General features: G+C 40.5%; 1 protein-coding gene across 2 annotated transcripts; it reads left to right on the forward strand.

Annotated features, from left to right (window-relative positions):
* The first annotated feature begins 2,084 nt into the window (after nt 1-2,084).
* LOC146493809 (death-associated protein kinase 2) lies at nt 2,085-23,165 on the forward strand. 2 transcript variants are annotated; one of them, XM_085148956.1, is made up of 12 exons: nt 2,085-2,448; nt 11,143-11,312; nt 12,753-12,974; nt 13,181-13,319; nt 13,413-13,542; nt 17,080-17,128; nt 17,311-17,337; nt 17,568-17,720; nt 18,946-18,991; nt 19,077-19,166; nt 21,021-21,107; nt 22,716-23,165. In XM_085148956.1, exons 2-12 carry the CDS (start codon nt 11,251-11,253, stop codon nt 22,794-22,796), a joined length of 1,086 nt encoding a protein of 361 aa, XP_085005082.1. In that variant the 5' UTR covers nt 2,085-2,448; nt 11,143-11,250; the 3' UTR covers nt 22,797-23,165. The 2 variants fall into 2 exon arrangements, with proteins under 2 accessions (XP_085005082.1, XP_085005081.1); XM_085148955.1 differs by having other exon boundaries at nt 2,085-2,444.
* The last annotated feature ends 2,042 nt before the right edge of the window (nt 23,166-25,207 follow it).

The raw sequence follows: 25,207 nt of genomic DNA on the forward strand, positions 1-25,207 counted from the left end.
TGGGCTCATTGAGTCAGCACGGAGAAGATCTTGGAGAGGCTACGGCTGCTGTGAATACTCAGAATAAGACCTCTGAGTGAAAAACTGGATTACATCTGGAGGGGCTAGCTCGAATAACATCTTTGAGCGCAAATTCGATCACATCTTGGGGAAGTGCACTGCAATCGTGAGTTCTCAGAACCTGCTCTTTGAGCAAAAAGAATGACAACATCACGGAACGTAAGTTTGATAACATCATAGAAAGCTCACGGCTCTCCAACGGGAGATTGAGAGACCAGTGTTGGACTGTTAGAACAGCTTTGAAATTCATATAAGTTGTTCGCACTAAAGTAAAAACCATCATCACTTCATGCGGATACCCCTTCGGCGCCAGCTGCGGTCGCAAGGCTGGAGCCGAACAACAACACCCTGATAACGACTGTGTTTAGACTGTTCCCCCCATTCCATGCAAGGCCACCTGGGTTGGCTGGAAGACTGTTTACTTAGCCTAGCAGGGCGAAGGACACCGTCTCAGCTGAACTCTGGACACACACATACACTGATATGCACACACTCATCCCCCCTCCCTTTCCAAACGCCTTCGATGCTTGTGCCCTACCGGGGAAGATGGCGGTCGACTGGACCAGCGCAGACATGCTGCAGGACCGGATGTGCTGTCTACACCGGCTCTCTCTTACCCTTTACCCGCCCTTGTTGCTTGTCTTGTTTCTATGGTGTATTGATAGTCATGTGCTTTTTGTGCTGACGTGTTTTTTCTGTTATCAAACTGTTCTCCCACTAGGAGCTCAGTCTGAGTGGAGTTTATTTTCTCCTCCTCTTACCTCATGTTATGTATTTTTGTTGTTTTTTTCCTACCAGCCTACCTCTCTGACATGTCTCCCCAATGTGATGTTTGTGTAAGTCTGGTCAGAAGGTTCCTTTGTAAGTGCGCATGCGCCATTAGCGTGCTGCCTGCTGTAACCCTAATTTCCTTCGGGATTAATAAAGTATTCTGATTCTGATTCTGATTCTGACTAGTCAGCATGTCAGGTCATTGAGTGGGTGGGAGATATTATCCAACATTGTCTTTATCTTGGACAACATCTGCCTCTCAGACACCACCCTAACGGAGTCCAGCTCCACCCCCACAACATTACTGGCCTTGTGGATCAGTTAATTTAGTCTGTTGGCATCTGTGACCCTCAACCTGCTGCCCCAGCATGCAACAGCATAGAGGATAGCACTGACCACAACAGAGATACAACAACATAACATTAATTAGTAGGGATAGTGAAAACGTCTGTTTACATTTATTAGTCACTTGGCTATGATAGTAAACAGTAGACACTGATGTAGCTGACTGAATCTTTTGGACTGTGTTCAGCACAATATTAATTAGTCATTGTCGATTGTTGAGTTGTCCTGTTCTCATTGTATGACAAATTATGATGTCTGTTTGGTAATCCTTACATACTATGCATACTCTCTCTCTTCATATATATGTATGCGTGTGTGTTTCTTTGGGGAAATTTAGTATAATGTACAATCCTTAATATGTTTTGTGTGTGTGTGTGTGTGTGCGTGTGTGTGTGTGAGGGGGGACCGCAACTGATCTTGTACATTTGTACTAATCTGGTCACTATGTTGTATGTTGCACTGCTCTGTCAATACATTGCGGTGCTAATATGGCACAAGACACATTCCACTCGCACACATTTTCAGACTTTTAATTTCAAATTTCCAGATTGTTTTATTTAATTTACTTAATGTATATAATTCACTACTTACTGTATATAATGTCCTCTTTATGCACAGTCGAGGTGTTTCAGGACAGATTTCATTTCAGTTGTAATCGTATAACTATGTGACAAATAAAGAATCTTGAATCTTGACGTTGGCCGCTTACGTCAAGCGGCCGAGTTCTATGACTAGGTTAGTCATAGAACTCTAAATCAGTTGAATAAATGATTAAGAAACTAATGAATGGATTGATATTTCGTTATTACTCTGCCCATTGAATAGTATTATAAAGATGAAACACCTCAAAACTTAATTTGTAGTTTCCGCCTTTATTTTGAAGGTGCTTTCAAATCGGAAATGTTTCTCTTATTACCTGTTATGTGACGGGAGAACGTGAAATGTAGTTTAAAAAAAAGCTTTTTACTTTATTGACTGTAGGTGCCCTGAACGCCTCTCCAGGTCGCTAAACTCGTATTTACGGTAAATCGGACATGACATCAAAGTGTGGATAGTGGTGGTGTTTTCCGCATTCCCCAACTGCCTGCGAGCTTCAGGGCCAAGCAAACGGCGAAACGGCATTTATGTTCCAGGCTTTCCAGGATCAGGGCAGGGACACATCCGCGAGATACACAGCTTTTCCTGGGAACGTCTTACCTGGAAGCCGAGCAGTGAACCTGGGCGAGGAAGCGCTGTGTTGTTGAGGCTGCCTGCAATACGTGTCGATGGTTAGTGAGCCAACACATTTCTCAGCTGATTCTTTTTTCTTTTTTCTGTTTTAGCGGCATCTGTCTTCTTTGAAACATTGAAAGCATCAGTAGTTCTTTTTAAACTGTGCCATTTCGTGGGACAAAGAAGTTTTGTGTTGTTTCCCTCCTTTTGAACGGACGGGTTTTAGTTTTTCTACATAAAACATGTCCCAACAGGCTGAGGTCGTATAGTGCCTTAGGCTGTGCAGTCTACACATTTTTTATACTGTTACTTGCAAAGAAGTTATTCTGTAAATTAACCAATGGATAGTTTTTATCGGTTTAACTTCATACAAAATACATTTTAGTACATTTAAAGGGCGTCAGATCTCTGTACCCACAGCGTTTCAAACTGTTTGGCAGGTATCGGGCGGGTTCTCCAAAACCAGCCTGATCTTATGTATGTTCATTAGTTATTGCAGATTCTAGCTTGAAGGTTTGGTTATGCAGGGTGGATTTAGGATGAACTAACGCCTCAAACGATAGGATTCTAAATATGTGGCGTTCCCAAAACAACATGGGGTGTTCCCTTTATTTAAAAAATCTGATCTGGGGGAAAAACACTTAAACTTTCAAAAGCTGTGTTTTTTTGTTTTTTTTGGGGTGTATAAAATTTTTGGCTCTTAGACTGTTTGTCACATTTGGTGACTTTGTTATTGTGGGGAAACTCATAATGTACCCTTGGGAACGTTTGGACAAATCACATTCCTGAACAAAGGAGTCAGAAGTCACATCACTTTAACAAATTACCAATCGACAGGAAATAAAGATGTTGAGGAGATTCTTTAGGGATCGCTGTCTTACAGTTAATGTGCGTTGATAGGTTTTTCATACCAGCATGATTTATAGCACCTACGCATTCAGGAACACCTGTGTAAACGATCTTTTACCTGTGGTAGCTGCTCACCTTAAGAGGTATTTGGGTTTTAGATGAACACTGTACTGACTGTACTTTGTTTGCTTGTATTTGGTGGTGTTTGCCTGCAGTGCACTGCAGAACATGACCTCACATCTGTGTACTTTTAGCAGTAGATCAAGAAAATCCTGAACATTTTCAAAACTGCAGATGATTATTGCAGATGATGCATAGCGTCACTGCGGGGGAGCAGAGGATCATCTACATAGCGGTTTATCATATTGTTATTACTCAGTGTGACAGTTGTCCACACTGTCTCTCTCAGCCACTCTCTGCATTGACTCAATGTCCCAACTCTTGCTCCACTTCACACTCTTTTAGCTAGCCGTAACTACAGGCGACGTGTGTGTGTGTGTGTGTGTCAGTTTGCAGTCCTCTTTTGCCTTTGTTGATGGATCGAGATCTCCTGACTGAGGTCCATATCTAAATCTCTATCTGGGGAACTTTTCCTTTATGTATATCATCTAAGTAATCATCAGAGAATTGTGCTCTAAAAAAAGGAAAAGAAAACAAATGAAATGATGAAACAATAATAACCACTTTGGTGTTTACCAGCTTGCTGAAATGCGCTGTCATTGTAGGAACTGCTAGAGCTTAACTTGCTGCTAAGTCATGTGCAGAGAGAGATGACTCAAGCAAATGCTCCAGAATTGCAACGAGTTGGACTAGTTCTGCTTGGTCAGTTTAGGCAAGGCGCAGTGCGACAGAAGCATCACTGACAAACGGCAGTCAGTCTGCTTAGATATCGGCTGAGCACCCAATCTATTTACTACCACAGCTGTACAGCGTGAAACCACTTTACTGCTTTGCTATGTTGCATCTGCCATAGATTGTTTGGCATTATTTACAGATCAGTTAACTAGCTTAATGAGCTGAAATGTATGCATGTCTGTTCCTTTTTGCAAAATCGTCACTACATGTTCCAGATCTGTATGTGCTTTTCTGCATCCAGTTAAATAAAATAACAAAATTGTTGTCACAGAATTTCTAAGACTGTAGAAAAACAAAACAAGTTACATCAACTTTCCTTAATTTTAGTTTCATTTTTCATTTTTTTTAAATAACATAGAAAATATCACAAAAACGACCATAATCCAGAGCATGCGGATCGAGCCTGTCGGGACCATAAATGTATTTTCTGCAGTGAGTTTTGAATCTTGTGCCTGCGGTGACGTTCCTGTAGCTATTACTGTTCTCGTCATGCTCGGTGAAACGACCAGGGTCGGGCGACGTTTGAAAGATTGTGATTGTTTCTTTTAGCCAGGAGACATGATGCACAAACTGACATCCACATTTTATTCACCCTTCCCTGTATGCTTCTTTCATTCTGTATCATATGGGGAAGTACATCAAAGTGTGTAGAGAGAAGTTTGCGACATGCATCTGATGTCATGGTTTCTAGTACAGAGGGTTGTGAGAAGAGAATCAATGGAAGTGCCGCAAGCAGACGCGAGAAGTCATGATTATACAGCACCTAATAAGATAAAAATCCTCGGGTCGTCAAGCCCAGAAATCGAACCTGAAATGAGGAAGTGCCTCACGTGTGACTTGTTTCTGTGGAAGCTGGTGATGCCACTAAGAGGCTTTCATTTTCTCCAGTCTTTTATCAGTTTAAGCTTCTACGTACGTAAAGTTATTGTGGGAAACTGCTAAATTGTTTCTTTTTATGTTAATACATTTTATTTTCTGAAATATTGTAAACATTTTTTAGAATTGCAAAAAGTATGATGGCAGTGTACTGAATGAACACGTAAAATACTAAAAATATACAGCTGTAACATTAAAACTATCGAGGGTGTGAGGCGAGTGTCACTGAGCTCATTCTTCTACAACAACACAAAGAGTTGTAATCCTACGAATCCATGGCATCTGGTATACTTGTCAATGTTATCACAACACATTCCACATATACAGGTTGGCTCAGAACTGTCAAGAAAAGAGGGAGACACATGAGGTGGTAACTGAGAAAATATGCATATATATGGAGAAGTAAAATATTAATGTTTATATCTTTGTGTAGTTTTCTTGTAGTTTTCTTGTGACAGTCCATTATCCCTGAAAAAAATTGTTAATGAGCTTAGAAACTCAGCTTGTTAATATATTAAACTGTATTAATAACAAACAAGCATAGCTGAATGAAAAGGCTTGAGCAGTGCTCGACATGGTTAACTGTCTCCACTGGTTTAAATATGTAAATATTAGAGATGGCACGATACCACTTTTTTATGTCTGATACCGATATCATAAATTTGGATATCTGCCGATACCGATATGAATCCGATATAGTGTTTTTAATCAATAAAACAGTTTTTTTAATATCTTGTTCATAATCAAGTTTTAAAAAACAAAACACTAAAACTATTCTGTTAAGCCTGTATGCAAGAAATACACTGCACCCAAAATATTTCATAGTTCAGCAATACTGAGGTAATAAACTTAAACCTGCTCCATCCTCTCTATTCTGAGTATTTAGCAGAAATATTAAACAACCTGACTAATAGGGTTGCAAACTCCCAGCAAAAATAATAGGAAACCACCCCCCCACCCTCCACCTCATGATGCTTAATTGATGTAATCAACTTTAATTTGATACACGTGTTGTTTTTTTTTTTTTAAAAAAGGACAGAAATAAATTATTTTTCCACAATAATTAAATAGATTCAACATCTTTCTTCAACAGAATTGCAGACTGCACAGATGGTTCCCAAAGGAAAAAGTACTATAGCTTACTAGGGTATATTATACAGTAATGGACTTCTATATATTTTACATAAGATTAAAACTTTGGGTGTAAGATTCAGATAATTATTTATTAAAAGCTAGACATTTTAAATGAGAATAAGAAAGAAAAGTATGTCTTTGTGCCCCCCTTTCCCTGTTCATGCCCTATCGCCCCCCTGGCTAAACTTTGCTAGATCCGCCCCTGCACAGTTACCAGCCGTGTAACTGTGTGGACCAAAAACAAACAAGAGAGACTCGCGACAGAAAAGTCGTTCATTGATCAGTTTCACGACTGAAGTAGCAACAGGAGAGGGAAGAGGCAGTCGCTCCATATATCGGTTGTTAAGCTTAACGCTGGAATGCTTTACAAACTTTCAGAGATGAACTTACACACTTGCTTTACTTCTCTCTTGGATAACTTTCTTGGAGATGAAATGCCGGTTTGGTAGCGAGGCTACAAATGCTCAACCAGACCGCCAACAGGTCTCACACGCCACAGCTGCTCTATCACGTGATGCACACTGCTCCGACGAGCTAAGGTTATGAGCTGAGTTACGCCGTGTCGCAAGTTTTGTGAGGTGCTTTTTTGATATTTAATGGATCGGATTACATTTTTTATTTCTCTCCGATATCTGATCCAGTCATTTAGGTCAGTATCGGACTGATACATAATATCGGATCGGCAGTGTTGGGAAGGTTACTTTTAAAATGTATTCCATTACAGATTACAGAATACATGCCCCAAAATGTATTCTGTAACGTATTCTGTTACGTTACTCAATGAGAGTAACGTATTCTGAATACTTTGGATTACTTAATATATTATCATGCTTTCTACAACTACATGAATGTACTATTGCTGTGATTTATTACTGTTACTGAAGGTCCGCGGCTCCGAACCGTAGTAATGGACCTCTGGCTAATACGGTGGGTTCTGTGTCGGCTCGTAGCTGAAAACTAGCTTTACTTTGTTGTCTGGGTCAACTTTGCTAGCAGAGACAGAGAGAGGCGTTGAAAAGCTGCTCCAACGGAACTTATTATTTTTGGAGGAAAACACGAACACGGTGTACAGTCGAGTCTTAATAGCTTACTTACAACTGGGCTCGTCAGGCTCTCTTCTTGGCTGCAGTGGTTATTATTATATTTACATGCTTCCAGCTCCCGTTTTTGCTCGATGACAGCTCGTACTTTTCCTTTTACTCCCTCCTTTTTCTCACGGACACATAACGTGTATGACAGTCCATTCTCCCTGCAGCACGGACTACACTGCCTATGATGCTACATTCTTTAGAGCTATACCGGTAGCATTCTGCCTATTAGCTTAGCACAACAACAACAACAACAACAACAACAACAACAACAACAACAACAACAACAACAACAACAACAACAACAACAACAACAACAAAAAGGCCTCTCTCACCCAGGAAACACGCAGAGAGAGAGCGTCACCCTGTAACCATGGCAACCATAACGCTGCCACCTGGAACAACAGAACGTAGCTGTCAAACAAAACCCAAACAGGCCTGACCCGCCACAATATGAAACAGGGAAGTACCGCCATGTAATCCATTTATTTCAACAAAGTAACTGTATTCTAAATACCACCTTTTTAAACTAGGGATGCACCGATACCACTTTTTTGGAAACGAGTACGAGTACTTGCATTTCAGTACTCGCCGATACCGAGTACTTAATAAAAACATGATTTAAATTTACAGGTAACAGCTTTAGTCCTATAATTTAACAACAACAAAAAAAACAAGGGACTAGTTTGGAATTAAGAACATTTATTTAAAATGAAAAGCATGTTGTATGCAACATATTACAGAATAAATGATTATGAAAAAAAAATGTAAACAGTGACAGTGCAACTCAAGTATTGTTTTCAGTTTATTGTAAACTCTGCCGCTTTGGACAACACAAGGGGCATTAATAAACATCTTTGCCATTTAGTGCACAATATTTGAATAAACTAACAACATCCACCAACATGGAACTGTGGCAGTCAGTGCAACTGAGGTAGGTATTAACATCAAGTCTAAGATGACTCACTTAATGGAGAGAAAAAGTGAGTGGCAGGTTTTTTTTTAAGAAAAGTAGCTTTTCTGCATTATCAGCAGTCAGACTGTTTCTGTTTTCATCTATAATGTGTGACGCTGAGCTAAAAAGCCTTTCACTTTCCACACTGCTACATGGGGCTGAGAGGTATTTACTCGTCTGTTTCTCTGTTTAGAAGTCTCACTAGCACAGTCACAGCTGGGATGACATCAGAGGCTAGTGCGTCGTAGCTGCTCACTTTTTTAGTTAGTTCCTCAAAGGGGGCGAGGACGGCAACAGTCGTCTCCATAAGAGCCCGTTGGTGAGCGGTGAGATAGTCAGGAGTTCGTGCTCGGACACGCCCAGCACTCGCTTTTGCTCAATGAGGGACTGGAGCATGTAATACGTGCTGTTCCAGCGCGTCTGTACGTCCTGCTGCAGTCTCTTTATTGGCTGGTTGAGCTGTCCCTGAATGTCCTCGAGGCGGGAGTAGGCTAAGGCGGAGTGTTTAAAATGCCCAACTATTTTCCGTCCCACTGCTATAGCATCAGCTATGCTCCTCTGTGCTAATAAGCATGGGTAAATAATAGGGGTGCAACGATACACAAAATTCACGGTTCGGTTTGATATTTTTTTGATACAAAAAAAATGTTCATGCCTTTTTAGTTTGTAATTTATTAAAATTATAAATATATATTTTAACTCAAAAGTACAGTTTTTAAATTTAATGTTGCTGAAACAACAAAGTAATAAAAAATAAATCTATCTGATTGAGGAATCACTCATCTTTGGAAAAGAGAGTTTATTACAGAGAAATGTCTCTTTCCAAAATAAAAGCTATACTATACGCTTCTTCTGGGCTATATTCTCAGCAGCATATTAAACATATCAGGTCCCCATAAGGAGAATCATGTGCTAACGGCTGTCTAAATGACTCGGGTAAAGTTTGTAGCATGCGTGCTTGTTGTTTTTGTCTGCTTCCACTTGTCTTTGCACTAGGATGATGTCGACGTAAATGTGCGGTCATATTCGTTGTGTTCCCACTAGTGCTGTCAGCGTTAATCTGAAATGACGTTAACGCCACAACACGGCAAATCTCTGTTAATGAGCTACCGCGGATCGCCACGTGCGTGGGGCTGGACGGCCAACACGTTAACGAGCTAACTGCGCTAACACACTAGTTCCCACCCATGTAATTGAGCATTGCTGGCACATCCGACATACTGTTTTACTTTAGTCCATGACGCGCTTACCTTCAGGGTCATACGTCACATGAAAACCAAAATAGTTCCAAAGGCCAGATCTGAATGAGGGTGGGGGAGGTTCAATTTGCCATGTTGCAACGAGCTTAACTTCTGTCTCGCTAGCTTGCTCTGCGCTCAGTGAATCTGCGTTCGACTACTCCGCCTAGGCTGCACTGTCGAGCGCAGATCCACTGAGCGCTCAACACAGACAGCACCGTCAGAAGGAAAGTTGATAAAATAAATTAAAAATGTTGTATTGTTCGATACATATGCGTACCGAACCGAAAGCACTGTATCGAGCGGTTCAATATCGATACGAGTATTGTTGCACCCCTAGTAAATAAGCGTGGGTAAACTCTTTGTACTCGTTGTCGTGTTGGGATTTTAGGTGCTTGATTAAATTGCTTGTGTTAAATGCGCCACCTTTTGAGCCTCCTCTGGACAATTTCGCTGAGCACAATTTGCAGTCCGCCTTTGTTTTCGCATTTCCTTCACTTTGAAATAGTTCCACATGGCTGACATGTCTCGCCTCGCCTTCTCCCAGCTCCAGCTGCAGCCGGGGCCTGGGGGCGGGCACTCGGTGCCTGTGATTAACCCCTTACATGCCGCTCAAACATAGACAGGTCTCAGACCGTGGTATCGGTCCCCGGTATCGGGGGACTTTTAACGAGTACGAGTACTTTAGAAAATGTGGTATCGAGGCCGATATCCGATACCGGTATCGGTGCATCCCTAATTTAAACGGTAACTGTAACTGAATACAGTTACTCATAGTTTGTATTTTAAATACGTAACAGCGGTACATGTATTCCGTTACTCCCCAACACTGCGGATCGGTCCATCTCTAGTAAATATGTATGAAAAATGAAGGCGTCTTGACCAAACAGCTAGTTAAACTTACTAGTGATTTCTCAGATATACTAATCTTAATGTGCTGGTTGAGCTTGTGCCTGTTCCACTTGCCTAAGGAAGTCATTAAAACTTTTCACACTGCACTCCAGTTTGTCTACACGTTTGTCGGGTTGGTTTGTAAGAGGAAATACTTGCTCGTAATGATCTGTTACGATGATAAATTCCAGAAGCTCATCTACTGGCTAATGCTGATTGTGTTTCCACACAAACTGGGAATCTCAGAACTTTGAATGCAGAGCCAGTGGCAGCATACCTTGGATGCTAATCTCCCATTGGTCTCCCATCAAACACCAGATGTTTATCTGGTCTCTCAGCTTGTCAAGCTTCAGGCATCGTTAACGGGACACAGATATGCTCATGAAATAGAAGCACACAGTTTTCAGTAGGATCCAAGACAAGTAAAGCTTCCAGTAGCAAAAGCCAACTGCAGCCAGAAGATGGCAGTAATGTAAAGGATGGGTGGAAGTTTGATGGCAGAATGCTGTTTCAGATTAAAAAAGATCTTTCACATTAATTGTTTCTGATTTCTTGATTTGACCAGGCAGTCGCTGCTCAGCCTGCTTGTCTGTTGGAACACCGCTGCGTTACAGTTTTATTTATGAGTAGATAAAGTATTCCTCTTGAACTAGATGACTGGGAAAAGTTCAGCATAAACACATATTGAAGAACCCTGGAGAAATTATTACGTCTGATTTTCTTTTTCTTTTTTTTTTCTTACTAGCAAAATGTCGGCTGTATGTATCAGATGTCTGCACTGTGTTTGTGTAGTTGTCACAGTACAAGACATTGTGCGGTCTTTTGGAGAACATAATTTTCTGTAATATTTTCTCTTACTCAAACTCAGGTCCAGCTTTGAAGAGTTTGGAGGATCATGAACCACTTGAAGCTCCATATTAAGTAGTTGGCAGTAGGCAAACCTATAACCAAGGTGACCAGTGTGAACCAAAGGAACATGGCTGTCTTCAAACCTGAGAATGTGGAAGACTTCTATGAGATTGGGGAAGTTCTGGGAAGGTATGGATGCAACTGTTTTATGCTCTAGTGCAGGGGTAGGCAACTCGAGTGCCGGTGTCCTGCAGGTTTTAGATGTGTCCTTGATCCATCACAGCTGATTCAAATGGCTAAATGACCTCCTCAACATGTCTTGAAGTTCTCCAGAGGCCTGGGAATGAACTAATGATTTGATTCAGGTGTGTTGACACAGGGTGATGTCTAAAACCTGCAGGACACCAGCGCTTGAGGCCTGGAGTTGCCTACCGCTGCTCTAGTTTGTTCCAATAGGTGCTCCGCAGTACAGTGATGTATGGTGAGGACATGTACAGATTTCTGTTTCTTTTGAATACCAGCATATTGGATTTGAAATAAGCAGGATTTCAGCCTTAATTTGATGGTGCTGATACTCCGAAAAGCTCTCTGAGTAATGTGGTAAAACAAAGAAGAAACGGTAATCTTATGTTAACTCACAGTCATACAAAGTGAACGATTTGCATGCATTTTATGCAACCTGTACCAGACTATTGCAAAATGACCACAGAAACCTCTGTGCTTGTGCTTAACAAACTTCCCATTTTGAGCAATTATACTGCAATTCCACTATAAATTATTAACCACAATAGGAATAAAAACTCTCAGAGACATCAGTCTCTCAGTCATGCCCAGTATACTGTAACAAGAGCTGTGTCCTCTGCTTTTTTTAATGCCTGCCTACAATAACCTGCAGCCTTGTACCACGTATGGTTGGTCTGAAACCATATTAACGAGGTGACGCGTGTGAAAGTAAAATTCCCTGTTCCCATAGTAGCAATCATGGCAATATCGCACTATGGGATGCAATTCAACTCAGAATCATTTATCTCATTCCACCACTCCTGATTGGCTGGTGATTGCGACAACTACGTCAGGCAAAAACTCCCACCCTTTAGCTTGTGCTATTACATAGCCATTATTGGAACACCTCTTCAAGCTTTAGCGCATATCTCAACCTATATTAGGCTAGCTAGCTATCTTACCTGTCCATAGACAGGAGTGTTTAGCAAACTTCCTGTCGCTGGGTGCTTGATACCTTTTGCTCGTCTCTGCTGAAACCAAGTCTGCACCATAGATTGGGCGTCGTACTCTCCACTAAGGCGGTTTAGCTAGTACGGTTTACCACACTAGCTAACACTGTTTTCCTTTTCTAAGTTAGTAAACCAGCTAACTCGTTGTCCTTGTTGTTAGCACCATAGATAGACTCTAAGCCCAACACTGTGACGAGGAGGAGGGCATACCAACCTCCCTGCTCAAAGCATGAATATGCAAAACATGTGCAAATACTCTGCGTCTCGGCTAAATATATCGTGGCTCAGGGTCATAACAGAAACCACTATTTGTTTTTACTTCAGCAAAGAAAACACAGGATTTTTGATGCATGCCAGGCTTGGTGTTTTTTGTGAATTCTGTCCTTCCCCTGTACAGTGGGCATTTTGGCCAGGTTCGCCAGGTTCGGGAGCGGACCTCTGGGAACTTTTGGGCAGGCAAATTCCTGAAGATTCGGAAGGTTGCATGCAGCCGTCTTGGCCTGGACAGGAGCAGCGTGGAGCGAGAGGTGGAGATCCTCCAGGCTGTCCAACATCCAAACATTGTGGCTCTCAAAGATGTTTTCGAAAGTCGCGCTGAAGTGGTGCTCATTCTGGAGCTGTGAGTTGACAAATATCTCCATAAAGCGTAAACTCTTCACTGTTCTACCTACAAATTTAAACATGTTTTCTGTTAATGCAAATCCCCCCCTCCACCATAACAGATAACAGATGGGAAACAAACCATAGTATGAAACCCTGTCCTGTTCTGTACAGGGAAAAAATGAAATGTTTAACAAGTGTCTCATTAAAACACTTCCTGCTTAGTGTCAGTGGAGGGGAGCTGTTTGACTTCATTGCTGAGAAAGAGACCCTGTTGGAAACTGAGGCCATTGAATTCATGAAGCAGATACTGAAGGGTCTGAAATTCATACACTGCAAAAACATTGCCCACTTTGACCTCAAGGTAAGTATACTCAGTTACATCTATCCTTTATATTGTGGAACAGAACATTTTCAAAGACATGGTTTCCAACGTGACAATTTTCTCCACATTCAGCCAGAAAATATCATGCTGTCAGACAAAGTGTCGAAACCTCCCAACATCAAACTCATAGACTTTGGCCTGGCTCACTTGTTTCACCCGGGAGAGGAGTACAAGAGCACAAGTGGTACTCCACAGTACATTGGTGAGTATTAAGCTGTATTAAAAAATGGTATTTGGCATTATGTTTTGGTGAAATGTTAATTATCAGTTTAGTTTTATTTTATTCTCTGACCAAAGATCATCCAAATCTTCCTTTAGTGTGATTCATGTTGTTGGGCTTTTTGCTTTTTCCCACATTTTAAGGTTTGTGCCTTTCATTAAACTGCTGGATGACCAAAATAAACTGTGTTTTAGTTCAAGTAATGTTATCTTAACCTACTAAGAACTATCCATGTGTGTTTTTGTGTAAGACACACTAGATGCTTCCAATCAGTGACAGTCACAAGGTTTAGTTGGTCTTGATGATTACCCTGTCTTTATCCACTGAAATAAATCGTTGTTTGCTCTGATAAGCTTTGGTGCGACTTCCAAACCAGTTCAGCAGTCTGATCACCCAGCATCCCAATATGCTGATGCAGCGACATCCATATCTTAAATATTGGCTGCGGTCAAGCATTGAAGAATGTATGAATGTTTAAAATGGGCCAAGACTCCATATGACAGACAGACTCGTTTAGACAGCCAACAACATTCAGTCTGGGACCACACCAATGGACTTTATAATAAATGGAGGTAGAGCAGGGCGATATGACCAAAAATATTTATCACGATATACATTTGAAAATTTGCGATAACGATATAACTGATGATATAATTGACACTAGACAAAATACTTTACAACTCCACAACTTTATTAGTGCAAAAAAACCCATCAATGTATTTTCACTTAAACAAGCAGCTGTTTTGTATGTGCATTAAAGTTACATAAAAATGTAACAGTGCAAATTCTTTGCTGACAGTTTAACCAAAAGGCATTTCCAGTGGAAACTGGCCGACATATCCTCAGCATAACCATGTATAATATCCACAACACTTAAAAGAGGTTATACACACACAATACGGTAATATTATGTTGAAGCACAGTACGTATCACTTTGCGAGGCTCCGCCTACGACAGCCGTAATGCTCCGACAATCCATCAAGTTACACTAATTCCCATAACGATGCGCTGCGAGAGACTGGTAAAGGACAACTACATCATCTCCTCACAGCCCCCTGTATTTGAATCATTACAGTTTGCTTTCCAGCTGAACCCCTCCATTGAGGTCATTTCTTCTTTTCACATGGGCTTGGCACATCTGGAACAGTCACGTGCTTGTTTTAATGGGGGTAAATGAATAGTGCCTTGAGGCAACTGTTGTTTGGCACTGTATAAATGACATTGAATTAAACTGAATTGAAAGTGGGTGAATGAAGCAAGTTGTTTAAAAAGCGATTTGAGTGCTCAGAGTAGAAAAGTGCTATATAAGAACCAATCAGTTTACCTGCCCAACCCCACCATGCACTGTACACCCTTGATCATCAGGACCAAATTAGGCAGCATCTGCAATAGTTTCATTATGCAAGGGAGATGACCAGCAGAAGGTATATTTCAGCTCTCTGCTGCGGATTCTTAGCTACATCTGCACTGGACATCTGGCTGCTAAACCACACAAGTAGGATCACTTTCTGGCTGCAGCAATAATCCACGGGGAAGAAATAATGCAAGAAATAATACCAATAATATACTTGGAACAATCAAGAAAAGAAAAATTTAATAAAAAACAAACAAAACTAAAACTGAACCTAGCAAATATAAAGAATTAAGAATATGAGAAAGTGAAAACGCACTGAAAACTCAAAATAACAGGAAACACACATTATAAAGACCACAGATCATCACAGGAATCGCTGGTTTACATAGTGTAGATGGTGCCACACTGAAGTTATTTATGTTTTGTGCTTAGATGTAGTTCCATATTGCTGTTTTTCTTTTTTAGATATAAAACTTTTTGCATTCATTAAATGACAGAAACAAAAATCATAAGCTACATTGTTTTAGAGATGTCTGTTCATGACTCATTTTATCCGAATGTTGTTGACTTACAAAAGCAAACTTTTCAGTTTCCTGCTCATCTTTTACATTGCTGACATGTCAGCAGTCTGTCAGTGCGCCCCAGGGCAGCTGTGGCTACAATGTAGCTTGCCATCGCCAGTGTTTTAATGTGTGTGTGAATGCGTGAATGACTGAATGTAGTGTAAGGCGCTTTGGGGTCCTTAAGGACTAGAAAAGCGCTATACAAATGCAGGCCATTTACCATTTACCATTTACATGCAGCATTGTTACGAGTTTTTGCAGTAAGTTTCTAAAGATGGAAACACTTAACATCAAGTTGATGGGAAACTATCCCTGTGATAAGATGATGAAGGCTAGATTCATATATATTTTAAAATCACCAAAATTTTTTTGTGTGATGGACATTAATTATGGTAAATGGCCTGTATTTGTCCCTAAGGACCCTAAAGCGCTTTACACACAGCCACAGCCACCCTGGGGTGCACTGACAGAGGCCAGGCTGCCGGACACTGGCGCCACCGGGCCCTCTGACCACCACCAGTAGGCAACGGGTGAAGTGTCTTGCCCAAGGACACAACGACCGAGACTGTCCAAGCCGGGGCTCGAACCGGCAACCTTCCGATTACAAGGCGAACTCCCAACTCTTGAGCCACGATCGCCCCATTACTTTCAAATGTTTACATAGGCTATTATTTTGTGATCACAGCCAGTCTGGTTTTCAGTGAGGGAGATACACGTATGTTTTACAATTTATTAGCAATGTAGATGTACTATTATTATTATTATTATTATTATTATTATTGTTGTTGTTGTTGTTGTTGTTGTTGTTGTGTTGATGCATGCACAATCATCCAGCTAAGAAAATTCCAAAGTTGATTCTGTTAACCTGGATGTGGCTACACGTACCATTCTAAATTCATATAAAACTGAGTTTCTTGTGCTCGACCCCAAAAATCTGAGAAATATGGTAGGTGACCAGTTGCTTAATCTGAATGCCATTCCATTGGCTTCCAGTAATACTGCGACGGATGTTGGAATCATTTTTGACCAGGATCTGTCCTTCAGTGGGCTTATTAACCAAAGGTTAGGACTGCTTTCCTTCATTTGTGAAATATCTCTAAAATGAGAAACATCTTGTCTCAGATGGTTAAAATGCATTAAAATGTCTTGATGATGGACAATCATCCAGGTTAGTAAACCAAAGAAGTTGATTCAGTTCATCTGGACGTAGCGTTTTCAGTGGAAGAAACATTTCGTCAGTCATCCAAGTGACTTCTGTAGTCTCTGCTGACTGCAGGTTTCCCCAACCGTATAAACAGTACATTTGCAAAATGACTGAACCTAACACCATTGATGAACAATGGGCTGTGAGGTCAGTTTCTTGATCATGTGAAAATAAACAACAGATTCCTCATGAGGCTATCACACAAACTTAAAAGTGGAGGATAAGAGATACTGTGTTTATATCTGACTTTACGTGCTTAAAAGCTGCCAACAAAAGTGTTTGTTGCAAGTTTAAGGAGCTTTACTTCTGCAAATATTCTACTAAATTTACTTAGAATCGAATCATCTAAGTTAATAACCAACCCAACACAATTTCTCTATCTTTCTCCACCTCTGCAGCCCCTGAGGTCATCAACTGCCAGCCTCTGAGTACAGCAGCAGATATGTGGTAAGCCTTCAGCTCCAGCGTGTTCAGGCCTGTCGTGAGCATTTCTCTCTGCACAATATTTTTACAGGGTTTAAACCAAACCGAATCACTGTGTTTTTCTTACATGTTGTCATACAGTAGAGTTTTTTTTGTTTTTAATTTACGCTTCATGTCTGCCTGTGCCTTGTTTCATGTTTCTTCAGGAGCATTGGAGTCATTACCTACATATTGTAAGTTGTAAGTGTTTGTATGTTGGGTGGCTTCTAAAGTACATAATTTATGGATTGTATACAAACATCTTTTGATTGTATTTGAGCCTTTAAAAGTAAAGGTAAACGTTTTCACTTATACTAGATGGGAAATTGAAGAAAAAACTATTAATGTGTTTTAATGCTCAGAGGAAGATGTCAGATGTTGACATGTTGTAGTTTCACTCCTAAAGTGAATTGTCTTTTCTCAGATTGAGTGGTTTGTCACCATTCCAAGGCGACACCGATGAAGAGACTCTGGGAAACGTCATCGCCATGAAATATGAGTTTAATGAGCACTACTTCAGCCTGACGAGCCCCATGGCGAAAGATTTCATCCAGAAACTGTTGATGAAGAATCCAGAGTATGTCATAAAAATATTTTACTTGGGCACATTAGTCTGAAATTTAATGTATTCCTCTGTTCAGTGATTACGGATGTAATAGTGAACATCAAGATTAGGACTTCACGTCAACTAGTCCCTTCACACTAAGCAGCAGGTATCCATAGTGTAAATGTGGCCGTCCAGCTCGTTGGTGTACACCAACTAACGAGACACAGAATGACAAACGGAACGTTTGTCAGAAAGATTGGGGAAAATTTTCTTTAAACAAACATCCCGGTGTACTTAAGACCCAGCCACACTGTCAGACACTGTTCATCCTAAGGACCAAACTCCAAAACACAAACTAAACAACGTAGTGCATGCTGTGCAGTGCAGTAAGGAGTGCTCAGACCGCTACATTGGTGAAACTAAACAGCCATAAACACATGGCACAACATAGAAGAGCCACCTCGACAGTGCGAGGCTCATCTCTCCACCTAAAAGATAAAGATCACTCTTTCGAGGATGCCAATGTTTACAGTTTGGATGCAGAAGACAGATGGTTTGAAAGAGGAGTGAAAGTAATTTTACATTTTTATGACAAGTGAAATACACTTAAATCATTGTTATCTTAATATTCTTTAGTTTGTTTGACAGCATCCAGAAATCATGGAACGTTCTGCCAAACTTTGTTTTCCTGCTACTTTAGTTTGTAGTTTAGGTTGTAGCAAAATCTGCTTAAGGATTATTACAATATATTAACTAATAGTCCTTTTCCATTAGTGCCTACTCGGATTAGATTGACTTGACTTAGATTTTTTTTGGGGTACCTGGTACCGGGTACATTATTAGTACCTACCTAAGTGATCCAAGGCAATCCAAAAATGTGACGTCAACAGACTGCATTGGCTAGTCAGTATGGTCACTGTATGAGTCATGCGAGCATCTTGTTTGCAAAAATCAAAACCGCCGTTTTTGAAACCCGGCAACGAGAGAAATGGTTGCACAACAAAAACAACACTAGGATCTCTGGGCCTGATGAAAAGCCACACATGGAGCAGTCGGTACCGTCGCCTCCATGTCCGGCGTTCATGTTGCATACAAATAACGTCATGGGATGTTTGGGCGTGTTGTTTTAACTACCTCACGCCATTAGGTGAGGTTGTTAGTAATTTAAAACGGATCAATCTGAGTAGGTACTGATGGAAAAGGACTATAAAAATAAATAATGATCTCTCATCATTCCTTACGCGTCATATTGCAGAGACAGAATGACAGCTGAGGAGTGTCTGCTTCATCCATGGATTAAGGTTAGCACCAGTCTCTCATTTCTTCTGCACTACTTTTGTAGTTGTGTTACCGTGTTGTCAGCTTTACATGTTGTCATCGTTTCAGCCCATCACACCCAAACAGATTGCCAAAAGAAATCGATCCTCAATTAATATGAAGAACTTTAAGAAGTTCAATGCCCGAAGGAAGTGGAAGGTGAGTCTGGATATTTCTGTTAAGAGATATTTTAAAGCATATTTTTGTGCGTTAGATCAGCAGTAAAACCAAATTCATCCATGTATCAAGTTCTGTAGCTGGTGTGAATAGCCACCTTTAGCTCTCTCCGAGCAGATTGTAACAAGCCAGGAAAACAGTCTGGGTGGGTTACTGTGAGGAGAAAGCGTAGTCCTAAACAGAAGGCCGGGGTACACTACCAACCTGTTCACGTCTAGGGATGGGTACCGGTATCCGGTGCCATGATGGCACCGGTTCTGACATAAACGGTAGTAACCAGACCAAAAAGTAGCGCACATTTCGGTGCTTTTTTTCCCCTAAACTGTGATACACTTTAGATTCTAGCCAATCATTTTACCTTTCCGAGGATAGTAGGCGGGTCCAGGTACGTACGTTCTTTTAGAGCAGAGCTACAGATTAAAAATGCCCAAGGCGAAGCGGTCAAAACTCTGGCTGTACTTCACAGCAAAATATGCAAACTCAGCAGCTGCAACAAGTGCTTTAAGCTGATACTGTGATACTGTCAAAGGAGGTAACACCTCGAATCTGATGAAACACCTGGTGACGCATAGCGTTTTTTTTAAAAGCCGAGAAATGCGCCGTATTTGATAGCTTGCTGCGAGACCTCACACCGAGCACATCTACTGTGGGTGTGGCCGTAGCCCTGCCAGTGTAGCAGAAATGATGAGGATGATGATGGCAGCAGCCGTTCTTCTCTGCATGAGAAGCTTAATGTTGTTCGTGTGTAATTTACGTTGAGTAGGCTAACCACGTTATTACATTAATGCATGTAAGGTGAACTAGCAAACATCATCATAGCTACATGCAGCTGTCTTCTTGTTTGATGGCAGATACTCCCTTCACCCTGGACAAAAAGGCTAAAATGACCAAAGAAAAAGTCGAAAACAGTTAAACATGAGAGGTTTTTGGTCAAAGTTTGTGTTTTTTCCATTGTTTAAGCTGCTTCCAGCCAAGAGTGATACCATATATGCCCCATAGCTGCAGAAAAGGCTAACATTGTTATCTTTTTACAAAAAAACAGCTGAACATGAGAGGTTTTTGGACCAATTTTGTGTTCTCCATTCTTTAAGCACCGGTTTGAGCACCGTTTAAGCACCGGCACCGCTTCAAAAGTACCGGTTTGGCACCGGTATCGGATAAAACCTAAACGATACCCATCCCTGTTCACGTCTCTAACAGTTTTTGCCCACTCTGGGACACTCCCACCGAGAAGAACTCGCTGGTTCCTGGCGATACTGTTTTGAGACACGTGAAGTTAGAGACACAAGCAACCATAAGAAATTGTCTTCCAGAGACCATTCATTGTTATCAGGATGTTCTAAAATGTAAAACAAAATCTTATTGTCCAGGACCTCTGCTACTCCTAGCGTACCCTCACTATATATCTGTGTGCATTAGCCCTGTCTGACACCCTCCCTAGCAATGGTTAAATCCTTATGTAATAAAGAGGATATATGTTGTACCGTAAAATACTCCATCATGGTTACATGTTACAAAAAAGTATCACTTTTTGGGTTGTCTAAACCAAAATACTAAATTTTGCTCTACGGGGGCCTGATATCCACTTACGAGGACATTATTTTGCTACTTTTGTATCGAAATTTAAAACGAATGAATCAGGTAATTCTTTGTTTTTATATTCATCAGGTCCCAATCAGCCCAAATAGCAAAGAGAAATGAAAAATGCCATGAAAGAGTTTGGGTCTTAGGAGGTTAAAGTTCACATAATGGGTTAAAAATGAACGTTACCTTAGAAGATACTGAGCTGATGTTATCGGTGATGGATGTAAACCATTCTTCCCTGTCACCTTCTAGATGTCTTACAATATGGTGTCGGCGTGTAATCGGCTCGTAAATTTGAGACTGCCGCGTAAAGACACCTCGAGTCCAGATCCACTACAGGTGAGACATATTTAACTGAAACGTGGAGTTAAATTAAATGTGAGTGCGAGTGGTTGTCTGTCTCTGTGTTAGTCCTGTGTCAGGCTGTTACCCTGCCTCTCACACTGGTAGCTGGGATAGCCCCCCCCAGACCCTCAGTCAGCCCTGTAGTCCATAAGTGTCCTTGGGTGAAGTAATGAACTTCAAAACTGCTCAGATGTCATCAGTGTGTGTATGGTACTGTTCAATTACTGTATTTTTCGGACTATAATGCACAATATCAGTGAACGGGTGTATTTTCATACATAAGGCGCATAAAGCGAAACAAAACTGTCAGATAAGTCAAACTTTATTCAACTCATCCACAATAACTCTCAACATTGTTCAGTTGTAACAATAAAATACAGAACAATACACTTTTTCAGTTCATTCCTCAAATCCATCAAATTCTTCATCTTCAGGGTCTGAGTTTAACACTTGGGTGATTTTGGCTCGTAAGCACGTCTCATTATGGGGTCCTTATTAGGGCTGGGGGAAAAAATCGATACTGTGTAGCATGGTGATATTTGGTTTGCTAATAATGTATGGATACAGGGACAGCAGAAATCGATATTTTGTTACAAAAAAGGTTTTTGTGCTCTGACTTCAGAGCATGTTGATCCTTTTTCTGAGCAAGAATCCTGACATTCCTTCACTGTCCAAATGTGACTATTTACTTATTTTAATTTAAGACATGTTTTATTTTAATTAAGTTTAAAACTTTTTTATTTGATGTAAAATTATATTTTGTTTTCATTTACTTTCAAATTCTTCAGTTGCTGAAGGGGCTGCATAGTTTTCATAAACTGCATAGTTCAGAATAGCTATAATTGTACCAGATGGTTGATTCAGTTAAGTTGGACTAGACTGTAATACAAACCGTTCAGTTTGTCAACAATAAAACTGAAATGAGAGAAAGACTGAGTGTGAGACTTTGATATTAGAGAAAATGAATATTGATAAAGTTTACCTTTATGTACAGAATCTGAATATCGCAAAATATTTGAAAAAATTGCAATAATATCGTATCGTGGGATGTATGATTGTGTGATTCCCACCTCTAGTCCTTATACACACACCACAATGTTAAGTTGAAGCAGAGTACGTATCACTCGGCGAGGCTCCTGACTACGGTAGCCGTAATGCTGCAACAAGCGGTGCAGCTTTATAGCAAAGTCGTACTAAAACATTTTGACAGATTTGTGAGCGTCATGTAGCACATAAAGATGTTTCAAGGTCAGTAAGCACAACCAGAGTGTCGATTTCTGAGAAAATTAAAGGATTTTAAGTGCGCCTTATAGTCCGAAAAATACGGTAAGTACTTTATGAATAGGTGTATGTGGCTGTTATTGTTGAGTGCTTCGACGTATTGATAATGTGCATGAATACAAAAGAGTTACAAAAGGTGGGAGTAGAAAATGTTAATACGTGGATGGAGTCAAAGAAATAACAAAGACTGTTTTTAGAAGTGTCAGAGTTGAAGTTAGGTACATGTTCAAATGGAATAATTCAAATCTGCAGTACAAGCTTCGTGAGGCACAGTCATGTAGATTTGTAACAGCTGACAGCTGTAATGATGCTTTTCTGCAGAGGCAATGTGAAAGCGACGTAGAGGACACTGAGAGCAAGCCGGCCTCGCTGCTGCGGCGAAGACTCAGCAGCAATTCATAGAGTTGACCAGAGGAAGAGAAGTCCAAGCTGAAGCTGAAGATGAGGCTCCCTGAAACCAAATGATTCCTGTTACCCTGTTCGAGTGTAACGGGCGACCTAATGTTGTTACACACTCGAAATTTCAGAAGTGCCTGGAACAGAAGCGTGTCCTCATTTGAAGTGTGTTTCTTTATGAAAGACATTTAAAAATAATCTGTTGGACACTTTGGGTGGGCTGTGTAAGAATGTCCTCACTGATGCTTTATCAGCTGTAATGTATGTGGATGGTTACAGTTTTTGAAATGTGGCCATGTTTCTGTGCAGAGCAACCTCAAACTCATGCTACACCCGTGTCTTCCACGCCTTTTTCAATGACGGTAATGCTTCTCGTCATCAGCCAAATGGAAATGCTCGGTCTGTTTTTAATGTTACCAAGTGATGTCCAACAACTTTAGACTACAACATGACTTATACCTGATTTTGGAAGCTCACGGCAGCACAAATACCAATGTTTTCATTACCTGTTTGTTTATGTTGAAACTGCTTCGCTAGTGTTAGGAAAGGATCCCGATCTTTTCTAAAAGACTGCTTCACATAATTAACACAAATGTGAAAGTTTTCCTGTTTTCCGGTCGTTATATCAGTTTTACACTCGCTCACAAACAGCTGTTGTTTTTACAGTAACCACTACTGTCATTTTCATGTTTGTGTAAGGCTGAAAACATCGAAGGTTTTTAAAAATGTAATTTCTTACATCTCACCAACTACAACTACTTGAGATGAACAGACTTCAATCTACTGCTGCGCTCCAAACCTTTGTTAGGTTGTAAGTGTTTAAGATTTTGTACTGCAGATGAAAACATACAATTATACTCTGTTCTTAATAACTTATAAGCACTGCGTTACTTCTCTTGTGATGTATCATTTTGAAATGGCTCAATCATACATGTGCATTTCATTACATACGACAATTTGTATTTTTAATATCATTAAATGTCTGTTTAATGACATGTCTGCTGGCTTCATCTGAGACTTTAACAACTAGTATTTTTAAATACTGCCAAATGTCTCACTTTGTCTTTTTCTCAGCTGTTTCTGCCTGTTTAGGGACTTTCTTTTAGCTGCTGACATCACCATTAATACCGTTTCATGACAGTAATGATGTGACCCTGTCTCAGTTCTTTTAACTAAGAATCAGGAAGTTGTCTTCTTCTGCGATGTTGTTTACAGACAGCATTTGAATCATTTTTCTTTTCTGGGCTCGGTGCTGGTTCAAACTGTATAAGCTGCTTCAAGCATTATTTGTGAAGAGTCGCATTAAATTACTAAAAACATTAACTAATAATGCTGAGATGTATTATTTTAACAAGCCTTAATTATTTTCTAAATAACTGAAAAGGAATTAAAATTGAATTCATACTGAATTTACTGATGCAGAACCTCCAGAGACCCAGAAGAATTAGAGTTTTGTTTAAGTAAGAAAAACAATCTTCCCCAAAATTGTTTTTTTTTTTTAATCTTCTTTCTCTTAAAATGGGCACCAGGTCTTATTTTATCATAAAGTGATAGGATGGCTGAGTGAGACAGAAACACATTTTACTCAGAGCTGTGGAAGTGAAATCAGGAGGTGACGTGGGGGAGGACTGTACCAGGATATACGGGTAAAATAAATACAGAAGGGGGGGCAGAAACTTTTTGAACACGCTTACTGAAATGTATTTAATATTTGGTACAAAAGTCTTTGTTCAATTCAGTTTTATTTATATAGCACCAAATCACAACAAAAGTCGCCTCAAGGCGCTTCATAGATACAGAGAAAAGCCCAACAATCATATGACCCCCTATGAGCAGCACTTTGGCGACAGTGGGAAGGAAAAACTCCCTTTTAACAGGAAGAAACCTCCAGCAGAACCAGGCTCAGGGAGGGGCGGGGCCATCTGCTGTGATTGGTTGGAGGTGAGAGAAGGAAGACAGGATAAAGACATGCTGTGGAAGAGAGACAGAGGTTAATAACAGATATGATTCAATGCAGAGAGGTCTGTTAATACATAGTGAGTGAGAAAGGTGACTGGAAAGGAAAAACTCAATGCATCATGGGAATCCCCCGGCAGCCTACGTCTATTGCAGCGTAACTAAGGGAGGATTCAGGGTCACCTGGTCCAGCCCTAACTATATGCTTTAGCAAAAAGGAAAGTTTGAAGCCTAATCTTAAAAGTAGAGATAGTGTCTGTCTCCTGAATCCAAACTGGAAGCTGGTTCCACAGAAGAGGGGCCTGAAAACTGAAGGCTCTGCCTCCCATTCTACTTTTAAATACTCTAGGAACAACAAGTAGGCCTGCAGAGCGAGAGCGAAGTGCTCTAATAGGGTGATATGGTACTACAAGGTCATTAAGATAAGATGGGGCCTGATTATTTAAGACCTTGTATGTGAG

The sequence above is a fragment of the Neolamprologus multifasciatus genome, chromosome 22 (genome assembly GCF_963576455.1).
Source record: "Neolamprologus multifasciatus chromosome 22, fNeoMul1.2, whole genome shotgun sequence".
Taxonomy (NCBI): Eukaryota; Metazoa; Chordata; class Actinopteri; order Cichliformes; family Cichlidae; genus Neolamprologus; species Neolamprologus multifasciatus.

Coding starts and splice junctions, on each gene's coding strand:
- LOC146493809 (XM_085148956.1), top strand. CDS start 11,251: ATGGCTGTCTTCAAACCTGAGAATGTGGAAGACTTCTATGAGATTGGG. Junction 11,313..12,752: donor ATTGGGGAAGTTCTGGGAAG/GTATGGATGCAA, acceptor TCCCCTGTACAG/TGGGCATTTTGGCCAGGTTC. Junction 17,129..17,310: donor AGTACAGCAGCAGATATGTG/GTAAGCCTTCAG, acceptor ATGTTTCTTCAG/GAGCATTGGAGTCATTACCT.